At 53.6% G+C, this 16627-nt stretch overlaps 1 protein-coding gene across 1 annotated transcript in view; it reads left to right on the top strand.

Annotated features, from left to right (window-relative positions):
- The first annotated feature begins 222 nt into the window (after positions 1-222).
- The window catches only part of SH3PXD2A (SH3 and PX domains 2A), a 235373-nt gene continuing 218968 nt past the window's right edge, over positions 223-16627 (top strand). The window contains 1 exon segment of the mRNA XM_035028500.1: positions 223-500. Within this exon segment, the coding sequence (XP_034884391.1) occupies positions 429-500 (72 nt within the window). The 5' untranslated portion in view covers positions 223-428.

The raw sequence follows: 16627 nt of genomic DNA, 5'->3' as shown, positions 1-16627 counted from the left end.
CCGCCAGCCCCTCCCCAGCGCGCTGACAGCAGGCTCCGGGGCCCCCGCCCCGTCCCCTTGCCGGCGGGACACACCCCCGCCCCTCCTCCGCTCCGCCAGTTCCCGCCGGACCCACGGGGCGGCGGACGACGGAGAGAGCGGGCGGGCGAGGCGGAGAGCGGCGGCGGCGGCGGCGGCGGCGGCGCGGGAGGGAAGGGGCGCGCGGCAGGCCCACGGGGAGCCGCCCGGGGCGCACGGAGCCCGCCTGCCCTCCCGGACCGTCCCCGCCCCGGGGCCGTACCTGGGAGCGCCGGGAGCCCGGGCAGCGGCGCGCCGGGCCGGAGTGGCGGGTGGCCCCGGGACCCGGGAAGCGGGACAAGAAGAGGGAGCCCGACCGGGATGAGAAGGTGACGCCGCTGGAGGGCGCCACTCGCTTTGTGGGGGGGAAGATGCTGGCCTACTGCGTGCAAGATGCCACGGTGGTGGACGTGGAGAAGCGGAGGAACCCCTCCAAGCACTACGTGAGTACTGCCCCTACCGACCCCTGCGGGGGGTTGGCCAGAGACCCCCCCCCCGGCAGACCCCCCCCGGGGGGCCCCTCGCCCCACCCGCTAAGTCCCGGAGCTGAGTGCCCACAGGGCAGCCCTTGGCTGTGGAGTTTCTTCGCAGGGCTGTGATCTCCAGGGAAGCCTTCTCTGTCCTTTCTCCACTCCCCCCGCCCCCCGTTTTCTTTTTTTGGCATTGGAATTGGCAAGTGGCTGCCCTTGTCTGTTACAACGGTGAAGTCATCTGTCCGCCGGAGCTTTGATGGATGGTGGGGGGAGCTTTCGTCAAACCCTCGCTGAGAAGCTCGGTTGGGAAAGAGCATCTCCCTGGCCCTCCCTGGGGGCTTGAGTCGCTCACGCTGACACGGACCGTGATGCTTTCAGAGGCTCGCCCAGGGGAAGGAAGCCTGGCGCTGTGCTCCCACGTTTGCCCTGGGCTCTGCCTCCCTAGGCCTGGATCTGCGGGCCGAGGGAAGCCGCCGCGCCCCCTGCCCCACCTCCACCCTCAGCCCCGAGCTTTGGTTTCCTTCTTAAAGTCATTGTGTTCGTCGGTGTGAGGAGAATTGTGGCTTTTCCTTTTATCCCTTCTCTGGACGTGACCCTTAACCGGGTTCATTTCCTCTTAAGTGATGCTCCGTCTCCAGACACGAGGAGGCAAATGTTTGCTGTGGTCTCCAAGGAACGGCCGGCTGCCCCTCCCCCTTCCTTCCCCACAATTAATGAGAAGGGGCTAAGGTTGATTGAGCTGAGCTCCGGGGTCTGTGTGACGCGTCCCCCTTTCATCTCAGCCGGTCCTGTCTTCCCATCCTTGGCACCTTAGGAAGTAAACATGGTGTCCTTAATGGCTGAGGACGCCTGTCTGAACCGCTTTGCTCCTGTACTTGAGATAGAAGAGACAGTCAGGCACCCAGAGCAGAAGGACTGCATCTTGTTTGCAAATTAGGCACTTAAAGGAGTATTTAGAATGCTCAAAGCATTAATTTAAACAATTAAAACAGCTTGTAGGTTGCTGCCCTAGACTGCGCATTGATCTCTGAGAAATGCCTTTCATTTCCCTGTTGGAAGAGGGCTGGGGTTTGTGCCAACGTCAGCCTCAGGCTACTCTTTCTGTCTTTATCACCAATAGCTCTGAACTTTGGGTTTGTTTTTTGTTTTGTTTGTTTTGTTTGTTTGGAGTGGAGTAAATGGGCCTGGGCTCAGACTGGAGAGGAGGTAAGCTAAGGAGTCTGGTTCCTGGACCAGACAGAGAGGTGGGTGCCCATGGGAGAGTTGTTCCTTTTGTGATACCTGGCTCAGCAAGCAAGCACCTTCAATTCAAGAAAGCTGCCATTTCAAGAAAGCTCCTTTTGGAGGACTTGGGCCAGTGTGTGGTCACCCTACTCCAGGTACAGATGTCCCTTTGCACATCCCAGCACTTAGTATCAAGTCGGCCTTCCTAACCGTTTTGCTCAAATGTCACAAGCTAAGTTTTAGGGGTTCTGTTTTCTAGTTCTCAGTTAAGCCTGGCCCTATGTTCAACAGATGGCACTCTGCTGGGACCCAGGCAGCTGCTTTCTCCCTGCTCTTGATTTTAGGTGAAATTGCACATCTTAGCTCTGACCAGTGATGCCCGAGATTACAAGGTAGGGTACGCTGGCAACAAGCCAGAAATGTTGCTAAAGCAACTGGGAACCCACCGCAGACAGTACGGAAAGGTGGTTAGCTGTGGGGCTCTGAGGCAGAGGGTCAGCCACTAGCTAGCTTTGGGACTTTGGGCAGGTTATTTAAGCTCTGCGGGATTCAGGGTTCCTCATTGTTGAGGGGGGGATGATAAGAGTACCTATGTCGGGCGCCTGGATGGCTCAGTTGGTTAAGCGACTGCCTTCAGCTCAGGTCATGATCCCAGGGTCCTGGGATCGAGTCCCACATCGGGCTCCCTGCTCTGCGGGGAGCCTGCTTCTCCCTCTCCCGCTCCCCCTGCTTGTGTTCCCTCTCTCGCTGGGTCTCTCTCTGTCAAATAAATAAATAAAATCTTTAAAAAAAAAAAAAAGAGTACCTATGTCATAGGGTTGTCTGGAGAATTAAGTGAGATCATCCATGAACAGCACTTAGCACAGTTCCCGGCGTATTAACAGGCACTCACTAAATGGTAGCTTATTGTTGGTGAGATTCTGACTAAGAAAGCACTTTTGGAAAGCAGCTATTAATGGTCTGGCAAGAAAGAAAGAAAGATTTCGGGTTTTAAGATTGACAATAACTTGTTCTATGTGAGAAACACAAAAGAAGTCCTGTCTAATTCCCTTGAAATGATCATTTCCTCCCTTTTTATGGACAGTGTTTCCCAGGACATCTCTGCTTCCCATGTAAGAATCGACATTATGTTTGGGGCAGGGAGTGATGTCACTGAACAGCTGGGGCCATGCAGAGCTCTAAAGTAAGTTTGTGGAAAACAATTAAAGGAGAAAGTGTTACATGTTGTGGAATTGTGGAGCTGGCAGGACTCCTCAGGCTCAATCCCTCATTTTACAGATGGGGAAACTGAAAACCAGAAGGGGTAAAGTCACTTGCAACACAGCTCTTAATAGCACCTGGGTTTGCCTGGCCTTTTGCCCATGGTGTGGGTTTTGTTCATCAAAGTACCCTAAGTCTGGTTGGAGTTGACTAGGTGATCTGGTGGATATCTGGTGATCGTCAGAGGTTCCTACATATTTGGGGCATCAGTGGGACATAATATAAGGAGAGGGGGCCCCATAATAGAAAGTGTCAGCCGGGCTCAGAGGGGCAGGAGGAACAGGTTGGGGGAGCTTGCGCCTCTAAAGCTTAGGATCTCCTCCTCTCTTGGCCCTTGCACGGTGGACGCCACACACCAGAAGGTCAAGTGTTCTGGGTAAGGTACTCTGGTGCACCCAAGTCACAGATGTTCTGGAAGCCCTCTGCGCTGGAGAAGCATGCCCCCTTCCCGCCTCTCCTCCACTGACGGTGAATTCTTAGTCTGTGGTTTGGCAAATTGCAGAGCAGAGAGGTTTTATGGGATGTGCACGTTAGCTGGAGCTGGCTGACGGGAGGCCTGGGGCCCAAGCAGGAGGGGCTCTGCTGGCTCCAGAACACTGGGAACACACTGCGAAGTTTTCCTCAGGACATCCAGCAAAGGGTGTGCTTGTCTCCAGGACGAGGGGCGCTGCCTGAACACCAAGGGTCTGTTTATGAAAGACGGGCAAGTGGCTTCTATCATTTGGATGGTGCTGTCAGCCCTTGCTTCCTTCCTCTCTGCCGAGCCCCTGCTTGGGTGGGGCTTGGGGAAAGTGGGCACCTGCTGCTTAGGCCAGGCTTCCTGGCCTGGAGTTGGGTTCCTCTCTTAGCTCTTACGAGCTGCGCCTGGCTGGGGAGACCTTAGGTAAAGTGGCTTTGGCCTCAGGCTACTTGTCTTTCAAATGGTCCTGAAATGCTGGATGCAACCTGCAGATAACTTCATTTCAAAGTCTTCCATAAGGCTCCTAGTGCAGGTTTACCATAATTCTTTGCACTCACACGCGTGTGTGGGCGTCTGTCGAGTCCTTCGGTGGTGGAGAGAAGTTCGTTTCTCTAGAACAAACAGATTGTTTGTTTGGATTTGGGAGGCATTGTGCTTTTAGAGTGGTTTCCTTTCCTGATTATTTCAGACAAGTATCAGTCATGAATGTTCTGATCCTCTCCAGGACTCTTTAGGGAATGTAAATAATAGCCAGTGTTAGTAGTTGGTGCGTTGGTGGTGGCACGTGCTTAATATGTGTGATTTCGTGGATTGTGACAGTTCATTGAATGTACCCTAATGCACCCTAACCCAGGGTAGGTTCTGTGAGTTCTTTAGACAGTTGGGTGAACTTGGAGAGGTTGGAGATTGCCCAGAGTCTCCCAGTTAGGACAAGGCAGATCTTCGTAAACTCAGGTTAGCTTGCCTCCCAAGGAGGATATGAATCTAAAACGGGGCCCTTTCATCAACTTGAGTCAGGGTGGGGAGGCCAGGCTCAGGCTTGCTTGTCCTCGCGAGAGCAGTGCGGGGTGTCCTGGAGGACCGCCTCACTGTATGGGACGTTCACCTCATACTACGGAGGTGAGTTTGTGAAGGCAGTGGAGGGCGAGCACGGTGAGGCGGGGAGAACGGAGCAGATCCAGGATGATGGCTGGTCCCCGCTATTACGGGAGGTGATAATTTAAGAATCAACACTGTGGAAATAGTACATTCTCCTGTGTGTTTAGATCATCGAAGAATTTGGTCTTGGTCCTGGGAGTACATTTTTAGGAATTGGCTCCAGACCCATTCATTTCTCTGCCCTTCAGTTTTTCTCTGAGCCCTTAGAGTGTGGATCCAGCATTACGGGAGGAAGGACATGCAGCTGCAGAAAGGGCCTTGTCGGGGCCGGTTCCATTCCCGAACGAGTATTGTGGGGCAGATCAGGGTTCGAATCCAGCCTCTGGCCCTTCCTGGCTGTGCCACCCTGGGGCCGGCCACTTTGGGCCTCAGTTTCCTGACTCGTAACCTCACAGGACTTTTGGAAAATTGAGATAATTTCAGGTAGACTGTTCTACTTAGTACCTGGCCCCTATCAAGCACGTTCAGGGTACACTAGTTTCCATCTGCTGTTCCTTCCGTCTGGCGATCACCAGAACGCTAGAGTTCGCTTAGGACCTGGTAGGTGAAGCTGAGAGAAAAGGAAAGGCTGAGGCGAAAAGGAAGGACCAGCTGCTCATAGTGGGATGGGAAATTGGGCGACATGCCCCGTGGAAAACACCCAACACACAAGAGAAACAGATAAACAAGGAACAGCTGTTCAGACCTGGAGGGCTTCCTGGAGCCGATCTAGTGGGGCCTGCCTGGTAAGCTGGGCAGGAGAAGGGCAGGGACTTGGGTTGAGGGAGAGGAGTAAAGACACGGTGGTTCAGTAAGGGCAAGGTCACAGTAGGACGCTAGCCCCAAGGTCAGTGCCGCACATGGGTTAGGGCTCCTGCTTGCTCTCTTTTTCTCTCTTTGTCTCTATCTCTCCCTCTGACACACACACACACAAGAAAAGTTTCTTCTCCTTCCAAGGAGGCAAGTGATCCAGGGGTGATTCACAGGTCTGACAAAGCTTCCTGCTCATGGAAAACCAACCACATCCTACTGGCCGTTGGAACAGGGAGCACAACCAGCCATGTATCACGACCCTTTTGGGAGCTGAGTGAGGGTTTGGGGGGACAAATCAGGATTGCAGTCACCGTGTGTGGTGGCAGGCAGAGGGGAGGTGAAGGGAAGGGAAAAATAAGCCTATTTGATGTCATAGGAGACTGATTCCAGCTCCAGAAATATAAGTGCCAGCCACTGCATTTTCCAAAGAGATATTCCGGGGCCAGCAGAGGCCACGAATTAGAGGAGTGTTGGGACTGTTGGAAATTGCCTTCTAATTTCCTCAGCCTGAGTCACTGACCAGACCAGTTCTTGGCCAGAAAAAAAGTCAAAGAGGCAACTCTGTTCCCTTTTGCCTCCTAATTAAACAAAATCAAACATATATGTACAGTAGTCACACTTACTCCTCTTGAGTTCTGAGAATCCAGGAAAGGGATAATGGTTTAGGACAGGGATCCAGGGAACAGGAAGGACAAGGGGTGTGTGTGGGAAATGAGGTGGAGCTCTGGCTTTGGAAATAGGTTCTGAGCCAGGGCCAGGGCCAGAGGTGTTCTCTGCCATGGCAATTGCCAAAAATAATGGAAGCGTCCAGTAGGGTGATGAGCATTTCAAGAGGTGATTCCCAGAGCTACATGTGACTGTTCGCCGGGGCCAGGCTTTTGCTGCCTGTAGCAGAGTCAGTCACAGGAAAGCAGGTGAGTGGAGAGGTCAAGGGCCTGGACATGGGCACAGGAGGGCCGGAGGGCAAACCGCAGGAAGGCCCCTTTCGCACCCCCAGTAACTGCTAGGTGAGGCACTTTGGCAAGTGCTGAGCAGAGTCCAGTGAGGGTGTCAAGATGCACGGTGAGGAGAGAAGGGGAAGAATCAATATGTGAGGACCTACTATGTGCCTGGCAGTGTGGAAGGTACCTTTCAGACAGCCTTTTCTTTGAGCTACATAGCAACCGTGTGAGGTAGGGAGGTGTTCTCATCCCCACTTTGCAGATGTAGAGATTGAGGCTCAGGGTGTTTTTGTGACTCTCAGAGTAATTGGCAAGGCTGGGATTCTTACCCTGGTCTCTGACACGGAAGTCCGTGAGCTTGCGGCTCTCTTCCCCGTCAGAGCTGGGTCCGTGAGAGAGGGGGATGAACATAACCGAGAGCGGGTAGTTCCCCCTGAGAGGGTGACATGCACATCTGGAAGGCTGCGTTGCGGGAGAGCACATGGGCTCTGCTGTCCCTGGGCTGGCAGCCTGTCTCCACCACTGGCTACCATGGGGCCCAGCACAAGCTGCCCCTTTCTCCGCAGCTCAGGTTCCTCAAACAAAAAATGTGGGGAAACTAGGACCTAGCTCATAGGGTTGTGGTGATGATTAAGTGAGTTAGTAAGGGTAAAGAGCTTAGAACAGTACCCGGTGTGTGTGAAGCACAACATAGGTATTTGCTTTAATAATAATAAGTCCTAAAGCTTTTCAGGAGAGGGAGTGCTCTCTGTGAACTGGGGTTTTCAGGGAAGACCGGCTGGGGAAGACAGGCTCACGATGGGCTTTGAGGAGGACTTAGGATTTGGCTGGGAAGGAGTAGGATTTAGGTGGGAAAAGAGGGGAAAGAAGGGCATTCCAAGAAAGGAAAAAGCCAAGGTGCTGGAGGTGGACCAGGCAAGGAAAATGTGGGCAAAACCTATGTGGGGGAGAAGGATGAGGAGGAAGGTCGGGGCCAGCTTCTGAGAGCCTCAAATACCGGGGGAGGTAATTGAATTTATTGTGTAGACTACTACACAGTAATCTTTGGGAGAATCCTCTTCCCCCAAGGATTGTGGGGGGGGAGGGGAAGCTGACTGTCCCTGTGGGGTCCTTCTGGTGGGTCCCAGAGCTGGGGTTGTTCTTGCAGCAGTGGCTGGAACAGAGGTAAGAACTGGAGCCCTTTCTCTAGCTCTGCAGTGGGGACTCCAGTGGGCAGGCCAGAGCCCAGCCCTCTTTGTTTATAGCTCTTACGCAGAGGGGTCAGGCAGTCTCATAAAAGTTGATTGCCCCCCAGATGTCTTGCGGGGGGAAGGGTGGTGGAGGAGGAGGAGGAGGAGACGAGGGAGCAGCATGGAGTGCAGCGTGGAGAGCTGCGGGCGGCTTAGGGCGCCACCCGTGGAGGGCCCTGGCCTGTGGGCCGGTGTGTCGCAGTGGTGTGCCCTCTGGGGTAAATTCCGTCTGCATTCCCCAGCATTGCCGTGGACGCACCCCAGGGGCACGAGAGGGGAAACCCCTAACCTTTTTGTTGTTAAGTAACTTTTAGCTTTTTCTTTTCTTTTCTTTTTATTTATTCTTTTTTTCAGTTACACTCTACCCCCAGCGTGGGGCTCGAACCCACAACCCCGAGATCAAGAGTCTCTCACTTCACCGATTGAGCCGGCCGGCTGCCCCAGGAAACCCCCATCCTTGTAGGGCCTGGGGGCTAGTCCTAAACAGCTTGCTGGGAGCCTAGGTTGTCACCCCAAACATTCACACTAATGTTGCCTTTGACTTCAACATCTCTTTGGCTTTATTTTTATGTTTATTTATTTATTTTTTAAGATTTTATTTATTTTTTGACAAAGAGAGAGACAGCGAGAGGGAACACAAGCAGAGGGGAGTGGGAGAAGGAGAGGGAGAAGCAGGCTTCCCGCGGAGCAGGGAGCCCGACGCGGGGCTCGATCCCAGGACCCCGGGACCATGATCTGAGCCGCAGGGGCCTAACGACTGAGCCACCCAGGCGCCCCGGTTTTAGTTTTCAATACGATGCTTCAAACCGCCTTTTGATTTAAACCTCCGCCACACTGCCAGATAGTCCAGTAAGCCTGATTCTTTAGGGGGAATGTAATAATAAATATAACAGCTAACATTTCTGAATGTTTTCTATGTGCTAAGAGTTTTACATGGAAACTCAAAACAGCCCCCCAAATGCTGGCACCCACGTCGTACTGGTGAGGACGCTGAGGCCCAGAGAGCTTAAATAAATTGCCAAACACCATGCAGCTAATAAGCTGCATATGGAGAGGGGCCCACTCCTCCAAAAGCTGCCCTGTCCCCACAGCCCCTCACGGCCCCTTAATCCCATGTTATACCAGGGGTGACCCGGCCCCAGGGAGATCCCACCTGAGGCCTGGCTGGTTGACTTCCGCAGATGTGAGAACTTCCACATGTCCCTCCCCCTTCTAGATCTCCAGTTCTCCATCTAGAAAATGGGGTGATTGCTTCCTTTCTGGCCCCCCTTGCAGAGGGGAGGGTGGGTGTGACAGTTGCGTGGGGAAGGGCTGGGCCCAGGAAAAAAAAAGCTGTGGGGAGGGTCCCAAGTTATCCTCAATCGGGCTTCTTACTCGAGTGGGGCTAGGGATGCTTTGCAAAGGGGAGCTGTTCCTGACCTCTGGGGAATTTTCATACAAGGTTTCCCACCCATGCTACCTCCCCTGAGAAGCCTGGTAGCCAGGGTGGACTAGGTTCACCATAGGCCCTCATTGAAGACATCTTCTAGAAAACCGCCTCTGGGAACTACACTTTGCTTCTTTCCACGCCTGTCCTTTTTGTGAATGGGAAGAGACAACTATTTCCAGTCACATCTCCCCCTGCTGTTACCTGAGGGGAGGAAGTGACCTCAGGCGCTGAGTTAGCAAACGGGAAACAGCTGGGTGTTCTGCTCCTCCACTTGGCTCTTTCTCTGGCCCGTTGCTGTCATTTCCCTTTGGCTGGTGAGGAAGCCACCCTCCCCAAGCCTGGGTGGAAGGACGTGGTGGGGTGGGGACAGAGTCCCTTCCTCTGTGTGTGTCAGTGCAGCCTAAATTATGCATGTGGGGCCCTCCAGTCTGTCTCTGGGATCCCTGGAGCCTGGTGGAAATCGATCACTCAACTCTGGGGAGAGAGGGGTGGGTATAGTGAACTTGCAGGTTGTGCTGGGTGGGGTACGGGCTCGAGTAGGTGTGGGCCTATACTTTGGCCTATCCCTAGTGGTCCCTGGTAGGGAGCCCTCACTGTTCCTTTTTTCCGGGGAATATTCTCACTTGGTAATAAAGTAGACCTTGGCTTCTAATTCGTGGACATCATCATCCTACAGCTACCACCCACAGAATTCCTGTTTTATGCCAGGCACTGCTAGGCATTTTACTTATAATCTCTGGTCCCCACACCAGCCCTGAAGGCATGCGTTTTTGTTTTTGTTTTTTTTTAAAGATTTTATTTATTTATTTGAGACAGAGAGAATGAGAGAGACATAGAGCACATGAGAGGGGGGAGGGTCAGAGGGAGAAGCAGGCTCCCCGCTGAGCAGGGAGCCCGATGCGGGACTCGATCCCGGGACTCCAGGATCATGACCTGAGCCGAAGGCAGTCGCTTAACCAACTGAGCCACCCAGGCGCCCAAGGCATGCGTTTTTAACCCCATATTACTCATATGGAAATCGAGGTGCAGAAAGTTCAGGTTGCATTGTTCGGCGCGCACAAAGCCAGGTGTGTTGGACCCCCTGCCCCGGCCTGGGCCTGCTTCACGCCGTCACCGTGCTTTACACACTTGGTCCCTCTCCAGGGCTGCCCCAGGGGTAGCGGGGGCTTCTGCTGCCCGGACATGTTGTCCTTCGTGCAGAAGCGATCTTTGTGGAGAAAGCCTGCCTTGCTGCTTTTGCCCACCTAAGGGTTCTGAGCGCGAAGGGATTGTCCCTGGTGTTTGAAGTGGTTGCTTTGGAAAGTCTTTCATGGTAGGCCCCATTCCGACCCAGCTTTATTCTGTTTCCTGATGGCCCAGACCCAAAGGGCTATTTTAAGGGCCTTGCCTGTGTGGGAGAATTTCTCTTTGTAACAACAGAGAAGGCAGCCTCGCTGGCCTGGCACGGTGCTGGCGGCGGGACTCCGAGAGAGTGAAACTCTTTCCTGAATTCTCTCTCCTGGGCTGGAATCGATTCAGTGAGCACTCAGCACGGTGCCCAGCACCTGGGAGGGACACGGTCACTTGGCAGGGAGGGCAGGGGTTCCAGAGGTGACCACCCAGGGATTTTTGCTGCCCTGAGCCCCGGCGGATTGGCAAACAGGTCCTTCTGTCAGAGTTAAGGTCTATCACAGAACAGTGTCTGAACTTTGGTTCAAGCTGGGATTAATCATTTGCTTCAGTCATCACTCATTGGCAGCCGGAGAAGGGCAGCCTCCTTTCCCCACGGTTTCTGGACGTCGCGGCTCCCAGGCAGGGGAAGTAGGGAAGTTGAGTCAGAGAGTGTGTGTGAGTGGAGCCCTTTCTAGGTGCAGGTCCTGGGCCAGGGCTTCTCGCCCACTGTGTCCTTTAATCCGCACCCACCGTGAGCCCTGGCCCTGTTTTGTACACAAGGCCAGCAAGGCTCAGAGAGGTGCTGCATCTTGCTCTCTCTCACACAGCAGTCAATGAGGTTTGAGCCCAGATCTCTGCAGCAAACAGAGCCTACGATGGGGGGGGAGGGGGCTGGTTGCTGAGCTCCCTGGAGATTTGATGGGTTGCCTCCAGAGGCCGGGTAGCTAGTTGGGAGTTCTCTTTTTGCTCCTGCCGCCAGCTGGAGGCATCCGTACGCGTCAAAACGAGCTGCACTTCCTCTGCCCTCTCTGTGCCTGTGCTTTGCCCTCTGCTGCGTGCACCCGTGGGGGTCATGGCCATGATTTGTGGCTCTGCCGGGGTATGGAACGCTGAGAGCCTGGCCCTGAGCCTGAAGAAAAGGAGTGGACCCAGAGGCAGTGTGTGGAGCGTGCGTTGCCTGGGAGGCTGAGGACCTGTGGCTTCGTACATGACTTCGTCTCCTGAGGACTTTGAGGCTGGGGGGCTAGGAAGCACACCACGTGGGTCCCCAGATGACACGTAAAGGGTCAGGATTAAACCCTTGGGTCCTCTGCCCCCTCTGACCTCCCCACTGAGCCCCTCCATCAACACATGATATGGTTGGAGCTGGTGGTTGGGATAAGATAACAAACCTCTCGCAGCTGAGACTGAACCCCTGGCAAGGTCTGGCTTCTATTTTGGGATTCAGTTTTTTTTTCCCCTTGAACTCCTATCCAGAGCCACTTTTGGAAGGCCCAGCCCTTCAGATGCTCCAGCTGATGGGGGCTCTACATCCTGTCCTTGGGGATGATGGCTTGGTGGCCACGGCACTGTGGTTGGGAGTAGGGGGGAGTTTAACTCTGGGCACCTGCGGCCTGTGGATTGCTCAGGCTAGACTCGGCTCTGGCAGCCAGAGAGGGCCTCAGGTGCCAGCAGTGGGAATTTGAGAGCAAGAGGCTGGGGGCAGGGCAGCGATGGCCTCGGCTACATGGGCTCCTGCTTGGAAGCCTCTTAGTAGCTTTTCGTACGTCACCAAGTTTCTGCACCTCTGTGGGCCTCAGTTTTCTGATCTGTAAAATGGGAATAACAATACTACCTAGCCGATATGATCGTTACTCTGTGCTGTGCCTGACGCAAGACAGCTGTTCAGTAAATGGCAGTTACTGTTATCATTATTAGCATGGTCTTCCCTCATGGTTTTACTGGGTTTCTGTCACCTTCCAGAAGCTTCCCTGACGTGTCCTCTTACAATATTTCCTGTGTGTGAATTTTTATCATTTCCTGTGTGTGAATGTTTATCATTTTTACTACGCACGTAACATGTAGCAAGAATGGCCTTGGTCGGCCAGCCTGTGGCAGGCCCCTGTCTGGGGTGCCTGGTGGATGGAAAAGCTCCTCGAGGGATGGACCTTGATGTGATCCTCGGTCATCCAGTCAACATTTCAATGTTGACCATGTCCCAACCACTGGGAGCACAGCAGGGCAGATAAAAATCCCTGCCCTTTGGGAGCTTACATTCTGACAGGGGAAGGGAAACAATGAGTAAACCTCTTTTAGGTCAAATATAGAGTGTGTTAGCTGGAGGATAAATGTGGTCTGGAAAGCTAAGCAGGGTGAGGCGGCAGGAGACGGCGGTGGTGGGAGTTGCCATGCTGTTTCCTCAAGGGTGGCCAGGATGTCTCCACTGGACAGTGACTTTTGAGTCAGGTCTGAGGGAGATGAGGAAGGAAGGCATGCAGATATTCAGGGGAAAGTTGTTGAGGGAGACGCCACAGCAAGGGCTAAGTCCCTGAGGTGGGACTCGACCTGGCCTCTCCAGAGAGCAGACTGGCATGACCAAGTGGAAGAGGCGAGGGGGAGAGCCCTGGGCAGTGAGGTCCAGGTCAAGAGGGCCAGGTGGGTCTGTATTCCTCCTGGCAACGGGCACAGTGCTTGCTCAGGACTTGCTGAAGACTGAAACTGCCCAAAAAACTGCAGGGAGGTTGCTCCAGGGGACTGTGTTTGGGGTTTGACCCTGATCCCCTAAGAGGGTCTCTCTGGGGAAACTCAGCAGTGTCATGGACAGGAACTCCAAGACCCCAAAGGCAGTTCACATGTTAGGGTATTTCACTGACCTTGAGTTTGTCCCTACTGTGCACAAGGCACCGTGCTGAAAGCAGTTCCTCCAGATGGGAGCCGGGGTTGGGGGGCGGGGGGTGGGATGCTCCTGCTAAGGCAGCAAGCACCACATCCTTTCATCTTTAACACCTCCTCCCCGTGCTGGCAGAAGGTTTGGATCACAGTAGGTCTTTGATCAGTGGGACAAATACATGGACAAAGCTTCATTCTGTTAAAGCCCCTTTCTCCTACCCCACTCTTACTTTTTTTTAAAGAACCACAGCTTTTAACTTACAACTATAGGGATTGCTTGTTTGAAATTCCAAATGTATATATTCCTATCGATATAATATTGTAAGTGGTGTCAGGCTAGTCCGCCAAAACCTTTCTCATCTGTGAAGTAGATGGAATGATAGCCCCAAGAACCAGATGTCTCCAGTTCATCTGTATATGGGCTAGCCTGGAAACCTAAACTCTGTGTGTTCTATCCAGGAAAACTGGCTTCCAGTGCGCACAGTTCACAGGCTAAATGGGGACGATGATGATTGGCAGCAATATGTGCCAGCCACTTTTTTTTTTTAAGATTTTATTTATTTCCTTTATTTTGTGTGGGGGGTGTGGGTGGGGGCAGAAGGGCAGAGGGAGAGGGAGAGAGAGAATCTACAGCAGACTCCCTGCTGAGTGTGGAACCCGATGCAGGGCTCCATCTCACAACCCTGAAATCATGACCTGAGCTGAAACCAAGAGTCCGACGCCTAACCGACTGAGCCCCCCAGGCGCCCCATGTGCCAGCCATTCTTGTAGGCACTTTACTCATTTAATCCTTACAACAACCCAAGGAGAAAAGCGCTACTGTGTTTCTTACGTTATTGATAAGAAAATGGAGGCCAGGGCGCCTGGGTGGCTCAGTCGGTTAAGCGACTGCCTTCGGCTCAGGTCATGATCCCAGGGTCCTGGGATCGAGTCCCGCATCGGGCTCCCTGCTCTGCGTGGAGCCTGCTTCTTCCTCTCCCACTCCCCCTGCTTGTGTTCCCTCTCTCGCTGTGTCTCTCTCTGTCAAATAAATAAATAAAATCTTTAAAAAAAATTAAAAAAAAAAAAAAGACAAGAAAATGGAGGCCAAAGATCAGAGGCTAAGGAAGAGGCAGAGCAGGGCTCCAGAATTCTTCGGGAAACCTCTTCCTTCCTGGCCTTTCAGGGAATCCTGCCAGCCAGCCTTGCCACAGCCCAGGTCGGCCATCTGGAGAAGACCTTACGTGCAGGACGTTTGTCATGAGGTGTCCTCTACTCGGCAAGAATGGAGTTAACGAGTATCAGAATCAGGGAACCAAAGCCATGGGTGGCCAGCAGGAGTGGCCCCTCTTTGTTCCCAAGACAGGAAAAACCATTTGTCCCTGGAACCCGACCCTGCAGGGGGTGGGTTTGCAGTGTGTGGGTTATCTTCCTGGGCCATTTACAAGTCCAGCACATGGGGCTGGGGAGGGAGGGGAGGTGGGGAACACTGTGTGTGCTGGTGGAGGCCAGATTAGAGTGTCTGGCAAGATGTTTCTGACACCTAGACCATTTAACTCTCTGCAAAGCCCAGCAGGTGGCTGGGCTGTTGCTTTAGCTAGGAGGGGGGCACCCTCCCCACCCTGCCCTGCTGAGTGTATTGTTGGAATGACGTGGGTCCTAACCAGTCTGTTCCCTCCTTCCGGGCCCCAAAATAAACAGCAGCTGTTGGCTACATCACCTCTGTCGCCTGCCAGTCTGTCAACAGCGCCTGGCTCTCATTGGCCCTGCCCCTTCTGGGTATAATGGCCTGGGGCGTTGGGGGCCCATTGGCTTTGCCCTACCGAGCCTGCCTTGCTAGCCAGCTGGTGTGCCCTGGCGTGCCCTCTTCCCAAGCATCGCTGGCCTCTTGGCCACCCACTGGCACTCTCCCTTCCTGCCCTGCAGTGAGGCAGGTCCTCATGGTGGCCACAGACTCAAGCTCGAGTCTGACGTCCGTGTGGCTCCTGGCTCTGCCACTCAGTCGGTGACCTTGGGTAACTCTGAGCCTCCGTTTCCTTCTCTGTAGAACAGGTGATGGTCTGTGATCACAGCAGAGGGGTATGAGCAGTGCTACGGCGGCAGCTGGAGTGGAATCACTGAAGCCAGATTGCCTGACTCGAATCATACCCTCGCCACTCAGGAGCTTCATGACCTTGGGGGAGGTGCTGAAGCTCTTCACACCTCAGTTTTCGCATCTGTACAATGGGGATAATAAAAACATCCCTCAGGCTGGTGGTGAGGAGTAAGTGGGTTAATACAGGTAAAGCCCTCAAATGGTGCCAGGCATTATGGTGCCTGTTCTTACTGGCAGGTAAGGCAGGACATCCCCTCAAAGAATCAATCCTGCGTGCAGATCCGAGAGCCGACAGAACTACTCTCCTTCTAACCTGACTTCTGTGTGGCGCTGCTAATTTGCTTGGCTTTGTTTCTAGCCTGAATTCGGCACTTACACTTGAGGGGCTGGGGGTGGGGGTAGAGCTGGTTATAAAGCAGGACGGAGGCTTGAAAATGGAGAGCTGGGATTTCTATTCTACTTGGCAGTGGTTCTGCTGATGTAATGTAAGAAATGGAAAGAAGACCGAGTCTGTGGCCAAGGACTGCCTCCAGCTGTGGGCAGATCCCCTCTGGGGTTGACTCGTTATCTCTGTTCATGTGTGAGCCCCAAGATGTTCTTCCATATGATCTCTACAACCTCCCCACGGACCAGCCTGCTTTGGCTTTGCCCTGGCTCCATACTCTGGGAAACTCTTGTTATCTTTGGCTTTCTCTTGAATGTATCCTCCCTTTTGGAAAGATTATACTAGGAACCCCCATTAGAGCATCTAGACCGGAAAGTCATGGTTCTGCAAAAGAAGAAAAAAAGCACCCGATCCCAATTGTGTTGGGTTGCAGTGCCAGGTGCCACTGTGAGGGCACCAGCCCCCCAGTAAAGAGACCCCCACTCAGGATGGAGCATTTGCGCTGTCTCCCCAGGAGCCTGCTCCTTTAAGAGAGGTGTCCTGTCTGGGTGTGGTACCCTGTCTTTTCCATGCTGCCTTTGTCAATTCTTGTCCAAGGAGTGAGGTCAACTGCGGTTTCATTCCCAACATCTGGGGATGTCACCTTCTAATAGGCAGTGAAGAGAGTGAGTCCGCACCATTGAAAGGAAAGTAGCAAAGGAGTTAGAGCCGTGGCTTCGGAACCAGATTGCCCAAGTTCAGATTTTAGCTCTGCCGTTGATTTCTGTGAGGCCTCGGGCAAGTTGCTGAACTTCTCTGCTTCGGTTTCCTGTTGTAATATGGGGCTAGCAGCAGTGCCTTCCTCATTGCTGGGGGGATTACACGAGACCATGATGATCAGAGCACTTCTAAGCGTGCCTTGGAGAGAGGCAGTGCCACCTAAGCGTCCCTGTCATTATCTGAGCCCGGAAGTCGAGTCTGCTTCCCATCAGCCTGGAACCTCTGGGGCCTGCTGCGTGTGTATTCAGAGCCCGTGAGAGGCCCATGGGGTTTGTGATGGAGGCATCTTGGATGGGGTTTGTGGCCCGTTCTAGAGAAAGAGGAGTGTAAAGATTCGGATCAGCAGGTGATTGAAGGCCGGCCCCA

Source organism: Mirounga leonina, unplaced genomic scaffold (assembly GCF_011800145.1).
Source record: "Mirounga leonina isolate KUSES-001 unplaced genomic scaffold, KU_Mleo_1.0 Mir_114, whole genome shotgun sequence".
Lineage (NCBI taxonomy): Eukaryota > Metazoa > Chordata > Mammalia > Carnivora > Phocidae > Mirounga > Mirounga leonina.
The sequence above is the reverse complement of the archived record's forward strand: the minus strand, read 5'-3'. Positions and strand labels throughout refer to the sequence as shown.